Below are 18854 nucleotides of genomic sequence, written 5' to 3'. Positions count from 1 at the left end.
ACTGCTTTCCCTTTCTCTCTCCTTCCTTCTCTTCCTTCCTTTTAAATGGAATTAATATAAATAAAACACAAGGCCCAGACAAACAAAAGATGGAACGGAGTTGGTCAAACCACTGTGAGGCACGCTTGCTCTCGAGCAGTCCCCATGTCTGACCACTGGTGTGCTGAGTGCTGACTGCTGAGGACCCGTGTCCGCAATGTGTGGTGAGTGTCCTGGAGGACAGGAACCTTCTTTTTCAAGCAGAGCTCCAAGCGCTGGAGTGTAGCAAGGCTGAACATAGTCTGCACATCAGATGTCATGGAATTTCTAGAAAGATGTCACGGGGGAGGGGGGGGGAGGTGCCTTCAGCAATATAAACACATCTGGTTTGGCTTTGTTTTTGTTTGTTTGTTTGTTTTAGCTTTGTTTTTGTTTGGTTGGTTCATTTGGCTTGGTTTTTCGAGACAGCATTTTCTATGAAACAGTCCTGGCTGTCCTGGAACTCACTCGCAGACCAGGCTGGTCTCAAACTCACAGAAGTACTGGGATTAAAGGTGTGCGCCACCACCGCCAGGCTGGTTTGGGCTCTTGTCTGACTTTGCCATGCCTAAGATATTATTAGACCACCAATACATTAGCTGGCCGCAGGGATGAATAAGTCTCATCCAAGGGGCCATCACAGCCTCTGGCTTTGTTTTCAAATGTTGTCATTATTTTTTTTGTTTGTGTATGGTGTGTGTTGGCACATGTGCCAAGCTGTGCATGTGGAGGTCAGAGGATAACTTCTAAGATGCGTAGGATCTTTCTACCACATAGATCCTGGGGATGAAACTAAGATTCTCATGCTTGGTGGCAGGTGCCTTCACTCTGAACCATCTCACAGACCCAAGGACACTGAGTTTAAATCCAGAGGTGAGATGCGACCCATTTAGGTAACAAACTGATGTGCTAGGTACGGACAAGGCCTGCCAAGGCCCAGGTCTTCCAACCTCAGGCCCCATTTCCTTGTGACTTTTAAGTCACAACCATGAGGTGGAACACCTAATCCACGTACCCCAAAGGATTGCCTGGCCCAGAACCGCCTGAGGAACTTGCAAGAACTAGTCACCCCAGAGTTCCCTCCTGTGTCCCACTTGTCTCCAAGGAAAGAAAGCTTCTTAGGGCAGTGGGGTGAACCTGGAGGGAAGCCGCTGCACTGCAGGGTGGGAACCTGCCTTGCTGGGGACCGTCAAGGGTTCCAGCCAGCCGCAGTCCCACTAGCGTCCTCCGGCAGGCGGCGCCAGAGTGTATACCCGCCTCGTGACTCCAGGCCAGAGTCCCGCGGGGCGTGGCGAGAGGCGGGCCCTGTCGTCTCTGGGTGTCGGAGCGAGGCGGTAGTCTCGCCGCCGCGGGACACAGGAACAGACGGACGCAGGGACCCGCCAAGGGAACCCCCAGGGCCATGACGGAGCGCGCCGGCCGCTGCTGCTGCCTGGGCTGGGACTTCAGCACGCAGCAGGTACGTGCGGGGCGCGGGGCGCGGAGTGGGAGCCTGGCGATGCCTGCCAGCCACACGCGCCCTCCCGGAAACCGCGGGTGCCTCCTCGCGGAACCCCGTGGACGTGCATCGGGGGTGGGGAAGTGACCCCAGGGGTCCACGCGGAGGAGGAGTCAGGGTTGTGGGTGGCAGGGACCCAGGACACCCAGCGAAAGCCGCAGAGCCCACAGGCTGGCGGCGGTGTGCGCGCGTGCTAACCTAGATCCACTTCACAGCCAAGTACCTTTACTTTGTTTTTATTATTTTATTTCATATTTTGAGTCAAGGCCTCACTGTTTAGCTCTGGCTGGTCTGAACTCATTGTGGAGATCAGGCTGCCCTTGAACTCTTAGAGGTCCACCGGCCTTTGCCTCCTGAGTGCTGGATTTAAAGGAGAGCGCCACCAGGACGGGCATCTTTGAAAAGTGAAATGGCATATTGTGTAAACGGACTTTGCCCGTCCCTGCCCCCGTACCCCCTGCCTCCTACCCCGGTGACCTCTCTTGGCTGGCAGGGTCCGTGATTCTAGGGCTGCTGGTCAGAGGTTGGTGTTTCCAGCAGATAGCTGGGTGGAATCAAAACCTGGCTGCCAAGCAGGCATGGGACGCCCAGGGGGTTTCAACATGCATCTTTGGGGAATAAGCACCGCGGCTGTGGAGCCCCACTACTCAGATGGGTGAAGAAGCAGAGCTTTTCCGGTCTCTGGGGGGAGCATCCCGTAGGACTCAGTCTCCTTACTCTATGAGACCTGTTTCCCCAACTTGCATGAGCTTGGAAAGGCTTCACTAGGATGTCATGTGGTCATGACTGTGGTCATGGCTCTGGGGACAACCCCTGGAGACACGCCTCTTTGCCAGGTCTGGACCTGGTCTTCACTGCTTGGGGAATAGATTCTTGTAAACAGTAGGAGTTTCAGCTGGCTTTCCCATTCTTTAATTTTTTTTCTTTTTCTTTTAAAAATTATTATTATTATCATTATTATTATTACTGAATCTTGAACATGTGGCCCATGAAACTTCTGTTGCTGTGGTTACAATGCTGCTGAACCGTGACTGAAGTTAGGAGCCCCTTGGGTGGAAAGTAGAGGCTGAGAAAACCCTAGATACCATTTTCATAAATGTCTTCCAGGTAAAAATCGTTGCTGTTGATGCAGAGTTGAATGTCTTCTATGAGGACAGTGTGCATTTTGACAGAGACCTTCCTGAATTTGGGTATGTACCTGGTGTGCGTGAGTGGGTGGGTTGAGATCTCTAAATCATTTGTGCTATTAGCTATACTGTTCTGGCTTAACCCAGTGCCAGAGAGGAAGTCTATGTAGAGCTTGATCACCTTCTATTATTATTATTGTTATCATCATCATCTATGTATAGGCGTTTGCTTGCATTTATGTCTGTGCACCACATTCATGCTTGGGGCTCACAAAGGCCAGAAGACAACATCAGACACCGGTAACTGGAGTTACAGATGGTTGTGAGCCACCATAAGGTGCTGGGAATCAAACCCAGGTCTTAACCCCTGAGCCATCTCTCCAACCCCCGAGAATCTTTTCTTTCCATACAGAGAGTGACTTTTCCCCTCTTCTTTCCCAATTCAAGTCATTCACTCACTCAGACATTTGAGATGTGTTTTTGCTGGGCCGTACTGGGCGCTACACTCTGATGGTTGTCCTTGGCTATCTTCTGTAGCTAATGAGAGAGTACAACAGACTGGTGAAGTCAGAAAGAAAAATGTTCACAAAGCCAGGCTGTAGTGGTACACACCCTTGATCCCAGCAGGGAGGGCAGAGGCAGGCGGACTTTGTGAGTTGAGGCCAGCCTGGACTAGAGAGCTTAGTTCAAGGATGGTCAAGGCTGTTACACAAGAAACCCTGCCTCAAAACACAAAACAAAAAAGGTTCGCATGACCTCATGCTCTGGTCAGAGTCCAGGTTACATCTATGGTGGGCCTTCCTTTTTCTTTTTGTACTTGGCAAGAGGAAAGGGAAGGGATGCATATGTGTACATGTGTGTTGCATTTGAGTGAATCTTCTCTGCCTCTCCTTTTGTTGTTTTTCAGACAGGGTTTCTCTGTGTGTCCTTGGCTGCCCTGGAGCTCACTGCTTAGGCCAGGCTGGCCTTCAACTCACAGAGATCCGCCTACCTCTGCCTCCCAAGTGCTGGGATTAAAGGTGTGCACAACCACCCGGCACCTCACCCCCTTTTTGAAACAGGGTCTCATGTACCTCACTGTGTAACTGAAGATAACCTTAAACCCTCCTGCTTCCTTCTCAGAGGCTGAGGTTACAGCCACCACATCTGGTTGTTGTTGTTGTCATTGAGACGGAGACTCACTTTGTAGCCTAGGCTAGACCCCAGCTCATAGCCCTCCTGCCTCAGACTCCTTGAGTGCAGGGATTTACAGGAGCAGCAGCCAAGTGTGACACCACACTTGACTGCTCCTTTTGAAAACTTTGTTCATTTTTCTTTTTGTCCTGGGGATCCAGAGAAGGAGGCTCTGTACATATTAACAGTCTCAACTAAAGTTCCTGGCTCAGCTGGGTGTAGTGGTACATACTTGCTTTCTCAGCAATCAGGGCTGATTCCCGGCCAGCCTGAGCTACAATGTAAGACTCTGGGAGTTGGGGAAGCAACCAGTTTTCAGTCAATAGGCCCAACCCTGCCTTCTAGGCAAGGTTTTCTCTTTGAGGTGTCTTCTAAGAAATGCTTTTGCAGGGCTAGAGAAACAGCTTAGCAGTTAAGAGCACTGGCCCGAGGACCTGGGTTCAATTCCCAGCACCCACACAGTAGCTCACAGCCTTCTGTGACTCCAGTTCTTATAGCCTGTTCTGACCTCCCAGGGCACGAGGCACACACGTGGTACACAGACATACGTGTAGGCAAAACATGTATATAGATAAAATGAGAACTGAAATTAAAATGAGTTGTTAGTTTCATATGAACAAAGACTCCAGGCCTTTACTTCACACCTTTCCCCAGTCAGAACATAGTGTCTGCTTGGCACTTACGGGATAGTGTCCTCTCTCTGGCGATCTCCTATCACCACGGGGCAGCTTCTCAGAGCTCAGCCTGCCCTGGAGCTTCGTCCCACATACCCGTTCTCCCTGCAGAACTCAGGGCGGTGTCCATGTACACAAGGACAGGCTGACGGTCACCTCTCCAGTCCTGATGTGGGTCCAGGTAAGCACAGGGAGGCTCCCTTCCTTCTCCCGTATCCAGCCTGTGTCACTGTTGGCCCCAAGGTGGCATCTCATGGGGGCGTCCTTTAGCTGGGATTAAAACAAGTTGCGTGGTTCCTGAGGCAGACCAGCCTTAGCTGGTGCGTGTACTTATCTGCGAGGACTCTCAAGGGACTTCCTGGTACCAGAGCCACAAAGATTGTTTATTTATTTCTTAAAAGCGTGGTCTCTTAGCCCAGGGTGGTCTTGAACTCACTAAGTGGCCAAGGATGACCTTGAACTTCTGCTCCTCCTGTCTTACTCCTTAAGCGTTGGGGTTATAGGTGTGTACCATCATGCCCAGCATGCAGTCCTGGAGCTTCTACCAAATGAGCTGTGTCCCCAACCCAAGCTGCCTCTAAAGGGACGGAGAGCCAGGCTTCCCAGTCTCTGCTGTCAGTCCAAGCATGGTCCCTGGTGTCTTAGTGTTTGTCCCCATGGCAGTGTCTTATAGTCAACTAGTCAGGCTGAGATCAACCCCAAGCTAAACCTGCCTATTTAGGACCATCCACCATGATCCACCTCTGGCCAGATGTGGTGACCTATGCAAGGATCTGTTCAACACAGACGTGATAGGGCCTGGATTGCCTCGTGACTGATGGTAACAAAGTCCTTTAACTTGAAAGCCAAAGGCAGCACTGTGTGTCTGCCGAAAGTTTTTCTGCATTTTCTCTTCCCTGTTGAACCATCTGTTTTGTCTGCCTGATCATGGGTCAGACACTGAAGAGTTAAGGATGGATTCTACCAGACAGGTTGGCTGAAAGGCACCCAGAAGACAGCCGGATCAGCGGTGGTAGTGGGAGGTCAGAGGCAAGGGTCAAGAGGTCCCAGACATTAGGTTAAGGGCTGTGTCAGTGTAGGTGGGAGCAGATCCGGGGTTGCATGTGGAGCCAGGGTGGTCACTGGGCTGTGGCAGCCTCTGGGGCTGGACTTATTTCAAGGTTTGCCAGTTCCTGCCCTCCTGTCTGAGGTTTAACAAGCGGCCTTGTAAGGGCCAGGAGTGACCTTAGTATGGAGTGGGGTTATCTTCCTCAGAAGATATAGGCTGGGATGAGTCTCAGATTCCTGCCATGAAATGTTCATGCATCTGTCTGTCTGTCATCTTCCATGAAATAGATACATGTTGAGACAGGTTTTCATGTATTGCAGATTGGCCTCAAACACTGTGTAACTGAGGATGACCTTGAACTTCTGATTCCCCCTGCCTCTATCTTCTGTATCTCTATCTCCACGCTGTTATTTTTGTGGTTTGGGGTTGGAACCCAGGGCTTTATGTATGGTAGGTGAGCGCTCTACCAATTAAACTGCATCCCAGCCCATCTGGCCGTGAGGTCTTAGCAGTAAGACTCTGCTGGACACCATCATGTATCTCACCCACTTCTGGAAAAAGATTCCAGCCAGATCAAGAACATTAGATGGACACTTAACAGCACAACCACTGGCTGTCCTCAGTCCTGTGGCCTCGTGCTCCTGGGTACAGAGTCTGCACCTGCACCCTCCTGATGGCGACATCTGCCTCGCTTTGCTCTTCCGTGTTGTCCTTGGGTAATTCAGGCAGGCAATGAAGCAGAAGTATGAGCAGGAAAACACAAACTGGAGCTGCTTGCTCTGGTTCTTCCCCTGCGTTTGGGGGGTGCCAAGTAGAGGCGGAAATCCTGAGGATTAACGGTTTATGATTTCATTTATTTAACATTATGTGGCCAGAGTAGGCCTGGTGGTGCCTACCTGGAATCCCAGGACTCCAGAGGTGGAGGCAGAAAGATCAGGAGTTCAAGGTCATCGTTAGCTGGTGAGTGTTTAGCTTACCGGGAGGTCCTTGTGACCCTGTGGCTCCAGAAAAACCTTGATTGTTAAACACACTGGATTGTCTTTCCAACGGGAAAGATGAAAAACCTGTTCTTCCATCCAGAAACCTGAGAATTGGAAGTGATTGATAAGCTGGTGTTATCTGTTGGGCCAGGCTATATCAAGTTCCTACAACCAAGACAGGAAGTGGCTAATACCCCAGTGACCTCTATTAAGCTAGTACAGGTAGCCTATCTCTAGAAGTGCTCTTCTTGGAAGAAATTACGTGTACCCTGAGTTGAGTCTCAATGTGATTATGCTTCCTTGTGCACCAGGGGTTGTATTACACCAGGAAACTTTTTTTCCAAATTACGCTGTGCTTAAATACATTGGGAATACACCGCCTCTTGTTAGTCTCCCCCAAGTTTGATCCAGGTTGATCAAGGCTATCTGCATTGGCTTTTGCCTTCTTTTGTTTTGAGATTGGATTTCTCTATATGTCTGGCCACCATGCTGGCTTAGAACTCAGAGATCCACCTGCCTCTACCTCCCTAGTGCTGGGATTAAAGGTGTGCACCACCACCACCCAGCTCAGGTTTTCATTCTTGTCTTTGTGAGTGGTTTGCTTCCCTTCCTGGACACCTACAGGGACCCCCCTCCACTTAGCTGCGTAGTGAGTCGGAGGCCAGCCTGGATTACGTGAGACCCTCTCTTAAAAAAACAAAAATAGGCTGGAGAGATGACTCAGAGGTTAAGAATGCTGGCTGTTCTTCCAGAGGACCTGAATTTAGCAGCCAGTACCCACGTCAGACAACTCACAATCACCTGTACCTCCAGCTTCAGGGGATCTCATGACCTCTTCTGGCCTCTTCAGGCACCTCACACATGGGACACACACATAGACACACATATACACACAAATACAAATAAATCTGGGGTTTTTGTTGTTGTTTTCTGTTGGATTTTCAAGACAGGGTTTCTCTGTCTAACAGCCCTTACTGTTAGAACTCCCTTTGTAGACCAGGCTGGCCTCGAACTCACAGAGATCCTCCTCCTGAGTGCTAGGATTAAAGGCGTGTGCTTCCATGTCTGGAAAAAATAAGTGCTTAAAACAGACAAACAAAAATACTGTGTTTAGCCAAGTTGACCCTTTCATTTGACTGATGCGGCTTGTTTAATGAACTCTCCTGACACAGATGTTACACTGATGATTCCACCCCCTCGGCAGAGCTTTCCGCGTTTCTGTGCTGAGGTTTGTGGTCTAGAGGACTCAGTGGTTCTGTTGAGTCATGGTGGATTTTGTTCTTCTTCTCAGGCTCTGGACCTGATCCTGGAGAAGATGAAGGCTTCGGGCTTTGACTTCTCTCAAGTTGTAGCCTTATCTGGAGCAGGCCAGGTTTGTCCACAGCAGCCACATCTGCCCTGGGAACTTGGCTATCTCAGCAGCGGGTGGGGGCTGAGCTCATGGCTTCCTGTGGGGTGCACATTTCTTTCTTTCTCTTCCCTTCCCTCCTTTTCTTCCTTCTCCCCTCCCTCCCTTCCTTCCTTGCCTCCCTCCCTCCCTTTCTTTCTTTTTCCTTTTAGATTTTCAAGACAGGGTTTCTCTGTGTAGCCCTGACTGACCTGGAACTCGCTCTGTAGACCAGGCTGTCCTGGAACTTGGCTCTGTAGACCAGGCTAGCCTCAAATGTGAGTACGCATGTTTTGGTAGTGACAGTACCTCCAGCTCTCTCACCTTAGGGCTCTATGTCTGGTCTTGCTAAAGGATCTGAGATGCTCCTACTTGATATAAATAGGACATTTAGGTGGGTGTGGTGGTGTAGGCCTGTAATCCCAGCTAATTACAAGGCTGAGGCAGAAGGATTGCAAGTTCAAGGCCTACCTGCACTACAGAGTAAGTTTGAGGCTATCCTGGGCAAGTTAATGAGATGCTCTCTCAAATCAGTTAAACAGAGGGCTAGGGCTATAAGTCAGTGATGGAATACTTTCCTAGCAGGCATGAGGCCCAACGTTCACTCTTTAGTACTCAATAAACAGCAGTGAAATAGGGCAGTTGATAGGGGAGCTATGTACAGGCCCCATAAGGGATGGAAGGAGCATTAGATGTGGGTTTGTTATGGCCATTTAGTGGTACTAAAATGGCTTTCTAGTTCTTGGAAGGAAAAACAATAAGAAGTGATAGTAGCAATGTGTTTATTTCTAGGTGTGTGTGTGTGTGTGTGTGTGTGTGTGTGTGTGTGTAGGTTTGTTCACGTAAGTGCAGGTGCCTTAAGAGGCCAGAGGAGGATGTTGGCTCCCCTGAAGCTAGAATCACAAGCTATTGTGAGCCCCGCTGCTGTGGGCATTGAGAACCAAACTTGAGTCCTCTGCCAAAGCAACCAGCTCCGTTAACTGCTGAGCCATCTCTCCACCCTGAGAGTATTTTCAGTAGAGAGCTGTAGTATCCTGTTGTTGAGAGCATCAGGTAGTGAGGGAGTGCCAAACCCTGTGCTCAGTCCTCGAGTTCTCTAGTCCCAGTGGAGATTCGGAGCTGGTGGTGGCGCTGCCAACCAGAAAAGGAGCTCTGGGCATGCCCAACTCTGCCTCACAGAAGCCTGACCCAAGTCATCACCCAGGCTTCCGGGCCTCCACATCCTTATCTGGCAGAGGGTCACTGTGACTGTTAAATACGTAAAACAGTGCCTGGAACATAACACACTTTCTTACATTTTAGCTACTCTTTTTTTAAAATGAAAAAGCTATTTAAAGTATGTGTGCATTCATGACATTATGCCAGAGCAAATGGGTGGAGGTCTCAGGACAGCTTCTGCGAGTTGGTTCTTTTCTTCTACCATGTGGACACTAGGGGTCAAACTCAGGTTGTCAGGCTTGGCAGCAGGTGCCCAGCTCTCTCTCCAGCTTTTTCTCTTAGCCTGGAGTTCTCTCCTGCCTTTCCTGTCCATGCTCCCAATCTGTACACCCACTGGCTGGGTTCTCTGTGTTCTCATCACTGTGGCTTCACAGTATGAGAGGGTGCATATATACACGTCTGTTCATGTGGGTGGTCAGAGAACAGGGTCTCTCATTGTTCTAGAGCTCAAGAGTAGGTTAGGCTGACTGACTGGCCAGTGAGCCCCAGGAATCTGCCTATTCCCACACCCCCAGGACTTGGATTATAAGCACACACCGTGCTCAGATTATTGTTATTTTCTTTTTTAAAATTTATTTATTTTTATTTTATAGTTATTTTGCTTTCATGCATGTTTATGTGAGGGTGTCAGATCTTGGAGTTGTTATAGACAGTTGTTAGATGCCATGTGGTGCTGGGAATTGAACCGGGGTCCTCTGGAAGAGCAGTCAGTGCTCTTAACCACTGAGCCATCTCTCCATTCCCCCCAGATTATTTTACTTATTTATTTAGGTTTTTCAAGACAGGGTTCTTCTGTATAACATCCCTGGCTGTCCTGGAACTCGCTCTCTAGACCAGGCTGATCTCAGTCAAACTCACAGAGATCCACCTGTCTCTGTCTCCTGGGTGCTGGAATTAAAGGTGTGTTCCTCCACCGCCCGGCTCCAGGTTATTTTTTAAATGTGGGACCAAACGTAGGCCCTCATGTTTGCGAGACAAGCACTGTGATGATTAAGCCATCTCCTGAGCCCGCTATGGGGTTTTGTAATTGCATTTTTGCATCCTTCCCTCACTCAATTTCATTGTCCTGGACATCAGGGTCTGTAATAACCTATGAACTCATGTCTGGCATGGTCTTGCTGCCCAGTATGTTTGTTAGGTGAATAAATGGCATGAGACGATATTTGAAAAATTATTACAGTTTGACAAAAGATACCAAGATACAGACTGATGATTCTAGAACCCTTCCCGCAAGCTTTGAGGTGATGTGAAGGAGCTCCTTCTCATTTTATGATAGTGGAAACCTCGTGTCGAAGGCACTGAGCTATGTGACAAAGAGAAAGATAGTCCTGGAGACTTTCATTTCTGTGTTTCTTTTTGGCCTGAGGCCTGGCTCTGCGTCTGCAAGAGGCTGTGGCTCCAGGCGTGATACATGAACATGTGCTTGTGTTCCCCTCAACAGCAACACGGGAGCGTTTACTGGAAGACTGGAGCCAGCCTGGCACTATTGAGCCTGTCACCAGCTCTCCCGTTACACCAGCAGCTGCAGGTGAAGATGCTGTGAATCTAATAGACCAGCAATCTGGGACATCTCTGCACCATCATGAGTGGGAGGTGGAATATGGTCTGCCTCGTCCCCAAGCTGACGTCTCCTTGGCGTTGCCCAGAGGTTCAGATGGCCTCTCATTAATGAGTCCCTTCCTTCGCGGAGTAGCGGTGGGCCCTTGGTGATGCCGGGAGGTGAGGTCTCCAGTTTCCCTTCTCCTCCTGTTTCCAAAGCCCCAGCTGACCTGCGCTCTGGTGCCACTGTTGCCCTCTGCCCGTCTCCTGCAGCCTGGTTTGCCCTGGCACCTTTAACAGAGATCATCCAGCCTTGGGCTTCCTTGAGAGACCTCGCTGGTCCTGCAGAAGACTTGTCCCCAGGGTCTTCAGTGTGACTGCCAGCCCCAGGGTTGCCTCTAGTCTAGTGGTAGAAGGGAAACCCGAACCTCCTCTGCTCTTTCCAGGCCTGCTTCTCCATCAGCGACTGCCCAATATGGATGGACTCCAGCACTACAGCCCAGTGCCGCCAGCTGGAGGCTGCCGTGGGCGGAGCCCGGGCTCTCAGCTGCCTCACAGGCTCTCGGGCCTATGAGGTAGGTAACACCCATGCCGGGATGGGGAGTAAGGCTCTGGGAGGGTGTAGTGGGCACCCAGCCTCCCAGATGTGCAGGGACCGTCTGAACTGATGCTAATGTCGGTCCTGAAGCCAGGCTTCATGCTGGCCCTGGGGTCTTTTTGGTTTTTAAAGACAGGATTTCTCTGTGTAGCTTTGGAGCCTGCCCTGGCACTTACTCTGTAGACCAGGCTGGCCTCGAACTCGCAGAGATCCGCCCACCTCTGCCTCCCAAGTGCTAGGATTAAAGACATGCGCCACCAATGTCCAGCTTGGCCCTGGGTTCTAATCCAGGCTGCCCTGTCTCATTAGTAGGCAATGGCATTTCCTTTTATGTAGTCCCTGGCCAGAGCTGGGGTATGGACGTGACTGCACCCCTACTGGAACTACTGTGTAGGGGGAGGAGTGGCTGCCTCAGACTCGTGGTCTATGACCTCGTGATAGCAAGCGGAGCATAGTCTATTTGAGGTGCTTTTGAGGTTGAAAGAAGTTAGAGCCCAGCAGACTTAACTCAAGGGGCCCCAAAGGCTTCAGCCACGGCCCCAGAGTTTGTTGTGATTGGGTATCTAGGGTCACATGACTATGGCTTAAGTAGGTGATGGAGGTCTAGAGATTGCTCTGGATTTGCAGAGGTTCAGTTCCCAGGGCACCAGGTGACTAGCACCTGCGTGTAACCCCAGCTCCAGGGTGTTGGACACTCACTCTGGCCTTCTCGGGCATCTACGTGGACAGTCACACACACAGACATGTCCATTTTATTTATGTGAGGAAGCCACACATTTACCTCCCTCATAAGCAAAGTGAAAATAAAGGCAAAACATTTTAAGTCTAGTTAGACCACTAACAGTACGGTTTCCACAAGGAGACTATCTGAGTCCCCACCTCTGGTCTCACGAAGCTGGGAAGCAGGCTCTGTGATTAACAGTTCAGTTCCCAGCCCCGACATGGCAGTTCATTCGTTCTAGCTAGCTCCAGGGCCATCTAATGCTTTTCGGAACTCTGTAGGTTCCTGCACACACACGACGCACAGACTCAGGCATTGGCCCATACACATTAATTACATAAATAAATATATTTTAAGGACATTTCCAGTAAGGGCCAGTCACAGAACTGACTGACACATGAGACGCTCTCCCAGGAAGTCAAGGCTACTGCCTTGACTGTGGATGCAGAAGGATTGCTGACTGCCCCAGAGCTCGTTACTAAGAACATTTTCAGAACTCAAAGGCCCAAATACACCGTCTTCCGTGTTTGGCTGGTAGCAAGCATGTCTGGATCTGTGGGTTTTTCAAAGTTATTGGTACTCTACACCACATCCAGATGGTGCTATGTTAACCGCACTTTGAGATTATTCTGTGTAGGGTAAGAGTTTCTAAGAATCTCTGCTCTTTTCTCCCCAGCGCTTTACAGGCAACCAGATAGCAAAGCTCTTCCAGCAAAACCCCGAGGCCTACTCGCACTCTGAGGTCGGTGAGCCTTCGTGTTCCATCAAAGTCACACTTATATCCTGTTGTTCACACTCGTCTCAGCGCAGACACACCTCGTATACATTGGCTGAGGCCTTTGGTGAGCAGGTGTTAAGTGATTCAGAGAGGGGCTGTTGAGATGGCTGGAGGGTTCAGGGACTTGCCTCCAAGCCTGACTGCCTGAGCTCAATCCCACGACCTACAGGGTCTTTTCTAACTGTAGATGCGCAGAGGGCACTGTGCCACAGTTGTCTGCGGCAGTTGGTCCAGGAGCCCAGGAGCCATAGGCTGCACCACATGGCCTTGGTGTGCTCCAGGCTCTCCTGTCCAGATTTATATAAACATTCCGGATGATGTTTTCATGATGATAAAATTGCTTAGGACGTTCTTCCTTTGTCCTTCCCTCCTTTCTTTCCTTTCCTAAATTTATTATTTTATTAAAAGAAAATAACATCATCCCATTTATTTAGTTGTGTGTCTGGGTGTGTGTGTGGAGATCAAAGGACAATTTATGGGAGCTGGTTCTCTCCTTCTACCACACGGGGCCCAGAGATGGAACTCAAATTTTCAGGCTTGGTAGCAAGTCCACTAACCTACTGGGCCATCTTGCTGGCCATCCTTCCTTATTTTTTCTTTGTTTGTCTTTTCGGCAGCAGGATTTAACTATGTATTACAGGCTAGCCTGGAACGTGTGATCCTCCTGCCTTGGATTCCTGAGTGCTGGAGTTACAGGTGTGCCCCTCTGTGCTGGGCTCCTTGTTGGAGTTCTCTCTCTTCTTCGTGTGACAGATAGCTGATAGAAGCAGCTCGAGGAGAAAGTGTTGACTCTGGCCCACTTGTCGAGGGTGCAAATCCATCACGTCAGGGCAGCTGAAGCCTCAGGAGCTTGAGGCCATGGGTCACACCGTGTCTCTAGTCAGAAAGCAGAGAGAAGGATGGAGAGGTGGCTCAGGAGTTGGAAACACTGGCTGCTTTTGCAGAGGACCTGGGGTTAGTTCCCAGCACCCACATGGCAGCTTCCCGCCATCTGTCACTCCAATTCCAGGGCTTGGACATCCTCTTCCGGCCTCTGTGAACACCAGGCACACATATGCTGTGTGGTGCCAGCATAGATGCCTGCAGACAAAGGCTCAGATACATAAGATAAAGGATACATAAGATAAGGAACCCTAAAGGAAGCAGAGAGAGATGAATGTCGATGCCCAGATCACCTTTTCCTCTCTGCTCAGTCCAGAGCTCCAGCTCAGGGGCAGTGCTGCTGGTACCTGGAGTGGTCACGTGGGTCAGTCACGATCATCAGGGACCATCCTGAAGCCTGGCTTCCACAACCAACTACATACTGTGCTTTTGTACAAGTCTGGCAAACTCATAAGAGTTATAAACATTCATTCTTTTTACTTTTTTTTTTCTTCCGAGACAGGGTTTCTCTGTAGCTTTGGAGCCTGTCCTGGCACTAGCTCTTGTAGACCAGGCTGGCCTCAAACTCAAAGAGATCCGCCTGCCTCTGCCTCCCGAGTGCTGGAATTAAAGGCGTGCGCCACCACCGCCGGCTCATTCTTTTTACTTATTTACTTTCTTTTGAGTGTGGTTTCTGGGACAGGGTTTTGCTTTGAACTCACTGTATAGACCAGGTTGCCTTCAAACCCCTGCCTCTCCCTTCTAGTGCTAAGAACACGACGATACCACTATACCTGGCTGCAGTTTATTACTTAATGATTCCAGCTTCCAGATTACTCTGCAGCGTTAGCCACTGAGGAATAAAAACCCTCCTGAAGGTGTAGGTGTGGATCAAGGCATTTGTCCCAATGGGGACTAGAGTTGGTGACTCCCTCTCTAAAGATTCTGAGGCTGATGCTTACAGTTCATCGGTGATTCTCTTGGGGACGTGACCGGGTGTTGTAGTTTCTTGGTGGGTGGGGTGTCATTTTGTCTTTAAACTTGTGGTAGTCTTGAGAACCTTGCCTCATTCTGTGTTCTGTGGCCACACATCCACTTCTCTGTGACCAAATGCCAAAGACATGGAAGTGGAGTGAGGAACTGAGGGTGTACGAATGGATTCCAGGTGGAAAACTAGCCTCCTTACGTGCGACATGTTCACAGGGCTCTGACTTTTGTTGTTATCAATCATGATAGTTTTGTGGCCTGAATGGATACTCGGTCTCTATCACTCCCTGCTGAAGTTTCAGCTTCCGTTCCTCCTCCTCTCTCTCTGTCTGTGTGTCTGTGTACACGGACGCATGCACAGAAAGCGTACTGTGGCTTAGGGTGTGTGGAAGCGAGTCCTTTCTCACCCTGCTCCCTTCTCTTCCAGAGGATCTCCTTGGTCAGTAGTTTTGCTGCTTCGCTGTTCCTGGGTGGGTACTCGCCCATTGACTACAGTGATGGTAAGCTTCAGCCCGTGTAAAGATGCTGTTCACATGCAGGGCGGCCATGGGCACTGCGCACGCCTCATCCAGCCTGGATGGGTGCCAGTCAGGCAGCTGTCTTATCATTCCAAGAAGGAAGGAGTATTAGTTATCTTCTGCTGTATAACAAGTGTCCCCATCACTTACTGGCTTAAGATGGCAAATGTTTAAGTTCTCCCTTGTTACCTGAGGGTCCCTTAGTCCGGAATGTAGCAGTAGCTGGACTGGTTGGTCCTAGTTCAAGATCACTCCCATTGTTGGCAAATTGGCAGCCAGGGCTGCAGGCATCTGAAGGCTTCACTGGAGCTGCGGGATCTGCTTCAGAATCTTGTACAAGACCTTTGGCAGGAGGCTTCTAAAGTCTCTCTGTAAGGTAGTTGATGACAGGAAGGGAGGGGGCAATGAGAGAGGGGCCTGCAGGGAGTGAGAGAGGGTCCTGTAGGGAGGGAGGGAGGGGGGCAATGAGAGAGGGGCCTGCAGGGAGGGAGGGAGGGGGGAATGAGAGAGGGTCCTGCAGGGAGGGAGGGAGGGGGACAGTGAGAGAGGGGCCTGCAGGGAGGGAGAGAGGGAGGGAGGGGGCAATGAGAGAGGGGCCTGCAGGGAGGGAGGGAGGGAGGGAGGGAGGGGGCAACGAGAGAGGGGCCTGCAGGGAGGGAGGAGGGGGGCAATGAGAGAGGGGCCTGCAGGGAGGGGGCAATGAGAGAGGGGCTTGCAGGGAGGTAGGGGGCAATGAGAGAGGGGCCTGCAGGGAGGGAGGGAGGGGGGCAATGAGAGAGGGGCCTGCAGGGAGGGAGGGGGCAATGAGAGAGGGGCCTGCAGGAGGGAGAGAGGGTCTTGCAGGGAGGGAGGTGGGCAATGAGAAAGGGTCCTGCAGGGAGGAAGGGAGGGGGGCAATGAGAGAGGGGCCTGCAGGGAGGGAGAGAGGGAGGGAGGGGGCAATGAGAGAGGGGCCTGCAGGGAGGAAGGGAGGGGACAGTGAGAGAGGGACCTGCAGGGAGGGAAAAAGGGAGGGAGGGGGCCTCAGAACAGCAGATTTTCAGGCTTCCATGTGACAAGTGTCTGCGGAGAGTATTTGGAGGAGGTAGAGACATGGTATATTTACATGGACCCTGCTGCCTCCTGGCTTTGGGTCCAAGGGGGTCAAAGTGTGTTGCCTTCCTTCTGCGATGAAATCGGTCCAGCCACAGGGCTGGAGAGATGGCTCAGAGCTCCTGTAGAGGCCCTGGGCTCCGTTCCCAGCACTCATGACAGCTTACAACCATCTGTGACTCCAGTTCCAGGAGCATATAACATCTTTTCTGCCTTCCACTGGCACTGCAAATGTGTATGCACAGGCATACATGCAGGCAAACATTCATACACAAGTAAATAAATCTTAAAAAGCAAAAACAAAGAAAGAGACCCGGCCATACATTTACACTAGAGAACTAGCTCTCTCTGCCAGTTTCACCACCTCCGCCAATGCCCCAGCCTCCAGATGTTTTGTTTTTGTTTGTTTGTTTGTTTGTTTTTGAGACAGGGTTTCTCTGTAGCTTTGGTGCCTGTCCTGGAACTAGCTCTTGTAGACCAGGCTGGCCTCGAACTCACAAGAGATCTGCCTGCCTCTGTCTCCCAAGTGCTGGGATTAAAGGCGTGCACCACCACCACCACTACCACACACACACACACACACACACACACACACACACACACACGGCTCTCCAGATGTTTTTATTTTTATTTCTTTCCTTCTTCCGTCCTTGCTTAGGTTCTGGAATGAATTTGTTGAAGATCCAGGAAAAAGTCTGGTCCCAAGCTTGCCTTAGTGCCTGTGCCCCCCGTTTGGAGGAGAAACTCGGCTCACCAGTCCCTTCATGCTCAGTTGTGGTAAGTCCTCTTTTCAGTGATGGCACCTGCGGGGTACTGGCACTCTGGTGGAGCCTAGGAGGGTGTGCACATCCATGCACATCCATACACACACACACACACACACACACACACACGTGCATGCACACGTGCATGCACACACACTTTACTTAAACCTAAACTCAACATTTGACATTAGTCAGAATATCTGACTATCTGGATTAGGGACTTGTCCATAGCAGAGATAGATTTCCAAACTCTCAGAAGGATTTTTGGGTCTGCACACCTAGGGGTAAAAGTGCACCGTGCTGAGGTTCTGGGCACTGGCATGGAAGAGGGCAGCGGGCAGGCTCTGGAAAACATAAGCGCTAAGGACCTGATAGACCACAGGCCCTGGCATCACACTGACCGAGATTAAACCCCGGCTTTGCTCAGGCCTGCCTGCTTATGGTTCATTGTTGGTTTTGCTTTGTTTTGTTTGGAGGCAGGGTCTCTATAAAGGCCTTGATGGCCTGGAACCAGGCTGGCCTAGAGTGCGCAGAGACCCACCTGCCTCTGCCCCCCAGTGCTGAGGTTGAAGATGTGTGCCACCGTACCTAGCCCAGCCTGCTTCTGTTTAATCAGTGTTCCCTCTTCCTCATCTGGGAATAATCCTGTCTCTCTTACAAGGCTCCTGTGCAAGTGAGATGAGACATAGTGTATTTGGATGGTGGTTGGACACACTAGTAAGTTAAGGGCACTTGACCACGAGTATAGTGCCTCCCATTTGGAGTGGATATGGACTGAACACCCAAGTGTGATCCGGTTGGGCAGCCCTGTTCTTGCCTATACAGAGGAGACATGGGAGTAAAGAGGGTCCATGGTGTCTTTTGATACACATGACACACATATGAAGCCAGAACAATAAAAAAGAATCCCATATGGGACAGATGGCTGATAGTGAAGGAAGGAGGAGCCTTGGGTCACCGTCACGGGCCACCAGGAAGATGGGCTGTTACCACACTCAGGCATAGCCACTGTTTTCCCGTAAGATTCTCACTGACTTGTTACCATGGACAGAACGCCAAACCACTGTTCCCCAGGTATTCTGTGAAGCCAGTACGCAGAGCTGAAGGGAGAGAAATCCTGCCCAGAGAAGCCTACAGTGCAAGACTCAAAGGCATGGATACCGCAAGCCAAAAGGACAGGAAAGGCAAACAGATAACTGACAGCTTCTGTTTGAAACAGCACAGAAGGCCAGACAGCGGTGCGGACATAAAAAATTACCAAGGCATAAACCAAGGGAGAATTAATTAAAATACAGAGGCCCAGTGTCCTGATAGGATCCCGCTGCTGAAAGACTATGGGAGTTCAGACTGCAGCCAGCGGGAGTTAGCTCTTGTCCCATTGTGTGGGGTCCCCATCAGGGTGGACAGGCGGATACCAAGTTACCTTGCTGAGCAACGAATGTTACAGCATACATTGTTTTATTCGAGACTGGGGCATTTGTAACATGCCATGTTCATTAAGAATTAGGCTTCCATTGGGCCTTAATGGAAGCAGAGACAGGTGGATCCAAGGCCAACCTGGTCTACAGAGCTAGTTCCAAGACAGCCAGGACAGCCAGGGTTACACAGAGAAACCTGTCTCAAAAAAAAAAAAAAAAAAAAAAAAAAAAGTAGGATTCAAGCATGGGGTGGTGGCCTAGGCCTTTGATCCTAGCACCGAAGGGTGGAAGCAGGTGGATCCAGGCCAGCCTGGTCTACATAGCAAGTGCCAGAACAGCCAGAGCCACACAGGGAGACCCTGTCTCCAAAAACAAACAACTAGAGAGTTAGGCTTCAGTTATATATAAGATATCATGGCTCACGAGGGGTCAAGCCCCAAGTAAGTGGATGTGGC

At 50.4% G+C, this 18854-nt stretch overlaps 1 protein-coding gene across 5 annotated transcripts in view; it reads left to right on the top strand.

Annotated features, from left to right (window-relative positions):
- Positions 1-1338: 1338 nt before the first annotated feature.
- Positions 1339-18854, top strand: part of Xylb (xylulokinase) — a 37096-nt gene continuing 19580 nt past the window's right edge. For 2 of the 5 annotated variants that reach the window (XM_041677484.1, XM_041677481.1), the window contains exons 1-9: positions 1339-1477; positions 2624-2706; positions 4602-4671; positions 7810-7890; positions 10565-10651; positions 11109-11237; positions 12658-12723; positions 15035-15107; positions 16876-16994. In XM_041677484.1, coding sequence (XP_041533418.1) covers positions 1421-1477; positions 2624-2706; positions 4602-4671; positions 7810-7890; positions 10565-10651; positions 11109-11237; positions 12658-12723; positions 15035-15107; positions 16876-16994 — 765 coding nt within the window. In that variant the 5' untranslated portion in view covers positions 1339-1420. Of the gene's footprint in view, positions 1478-2623; positions 2707-4601; positions 4672-7809; positions 7891-8133; positions 8184-10564; positions 10652-11108; positions 11238-12657; positions 12724-15034; positions 15108-16875; positions 16995-18854 lie in introns of those variants that run through there. The other 3 variants (XM_041677483.1, XM_041677485.1, XM_041677486.1) reach the window with 3 other exon arrangements.

Source organism: Microtus oregoni, unplaced genomic scaffold, assembly GCF_018167655.1.
Source record: "Microtus oregoni isolate MIOR12 unplaced genomic scaffold, Mior012 000028F_ref0000031, whole genome shotgun sequence".
NCBI lineage: Eukaryota > Metazoa > Chordata > Mammalia > Rodentia > Cricetidae > Microtus > Microtus oregoni.
Note: the sequence above shows the minus strand (reverse complement) of the source record. Positions and strands in the feature narration are given on the sequence as shown.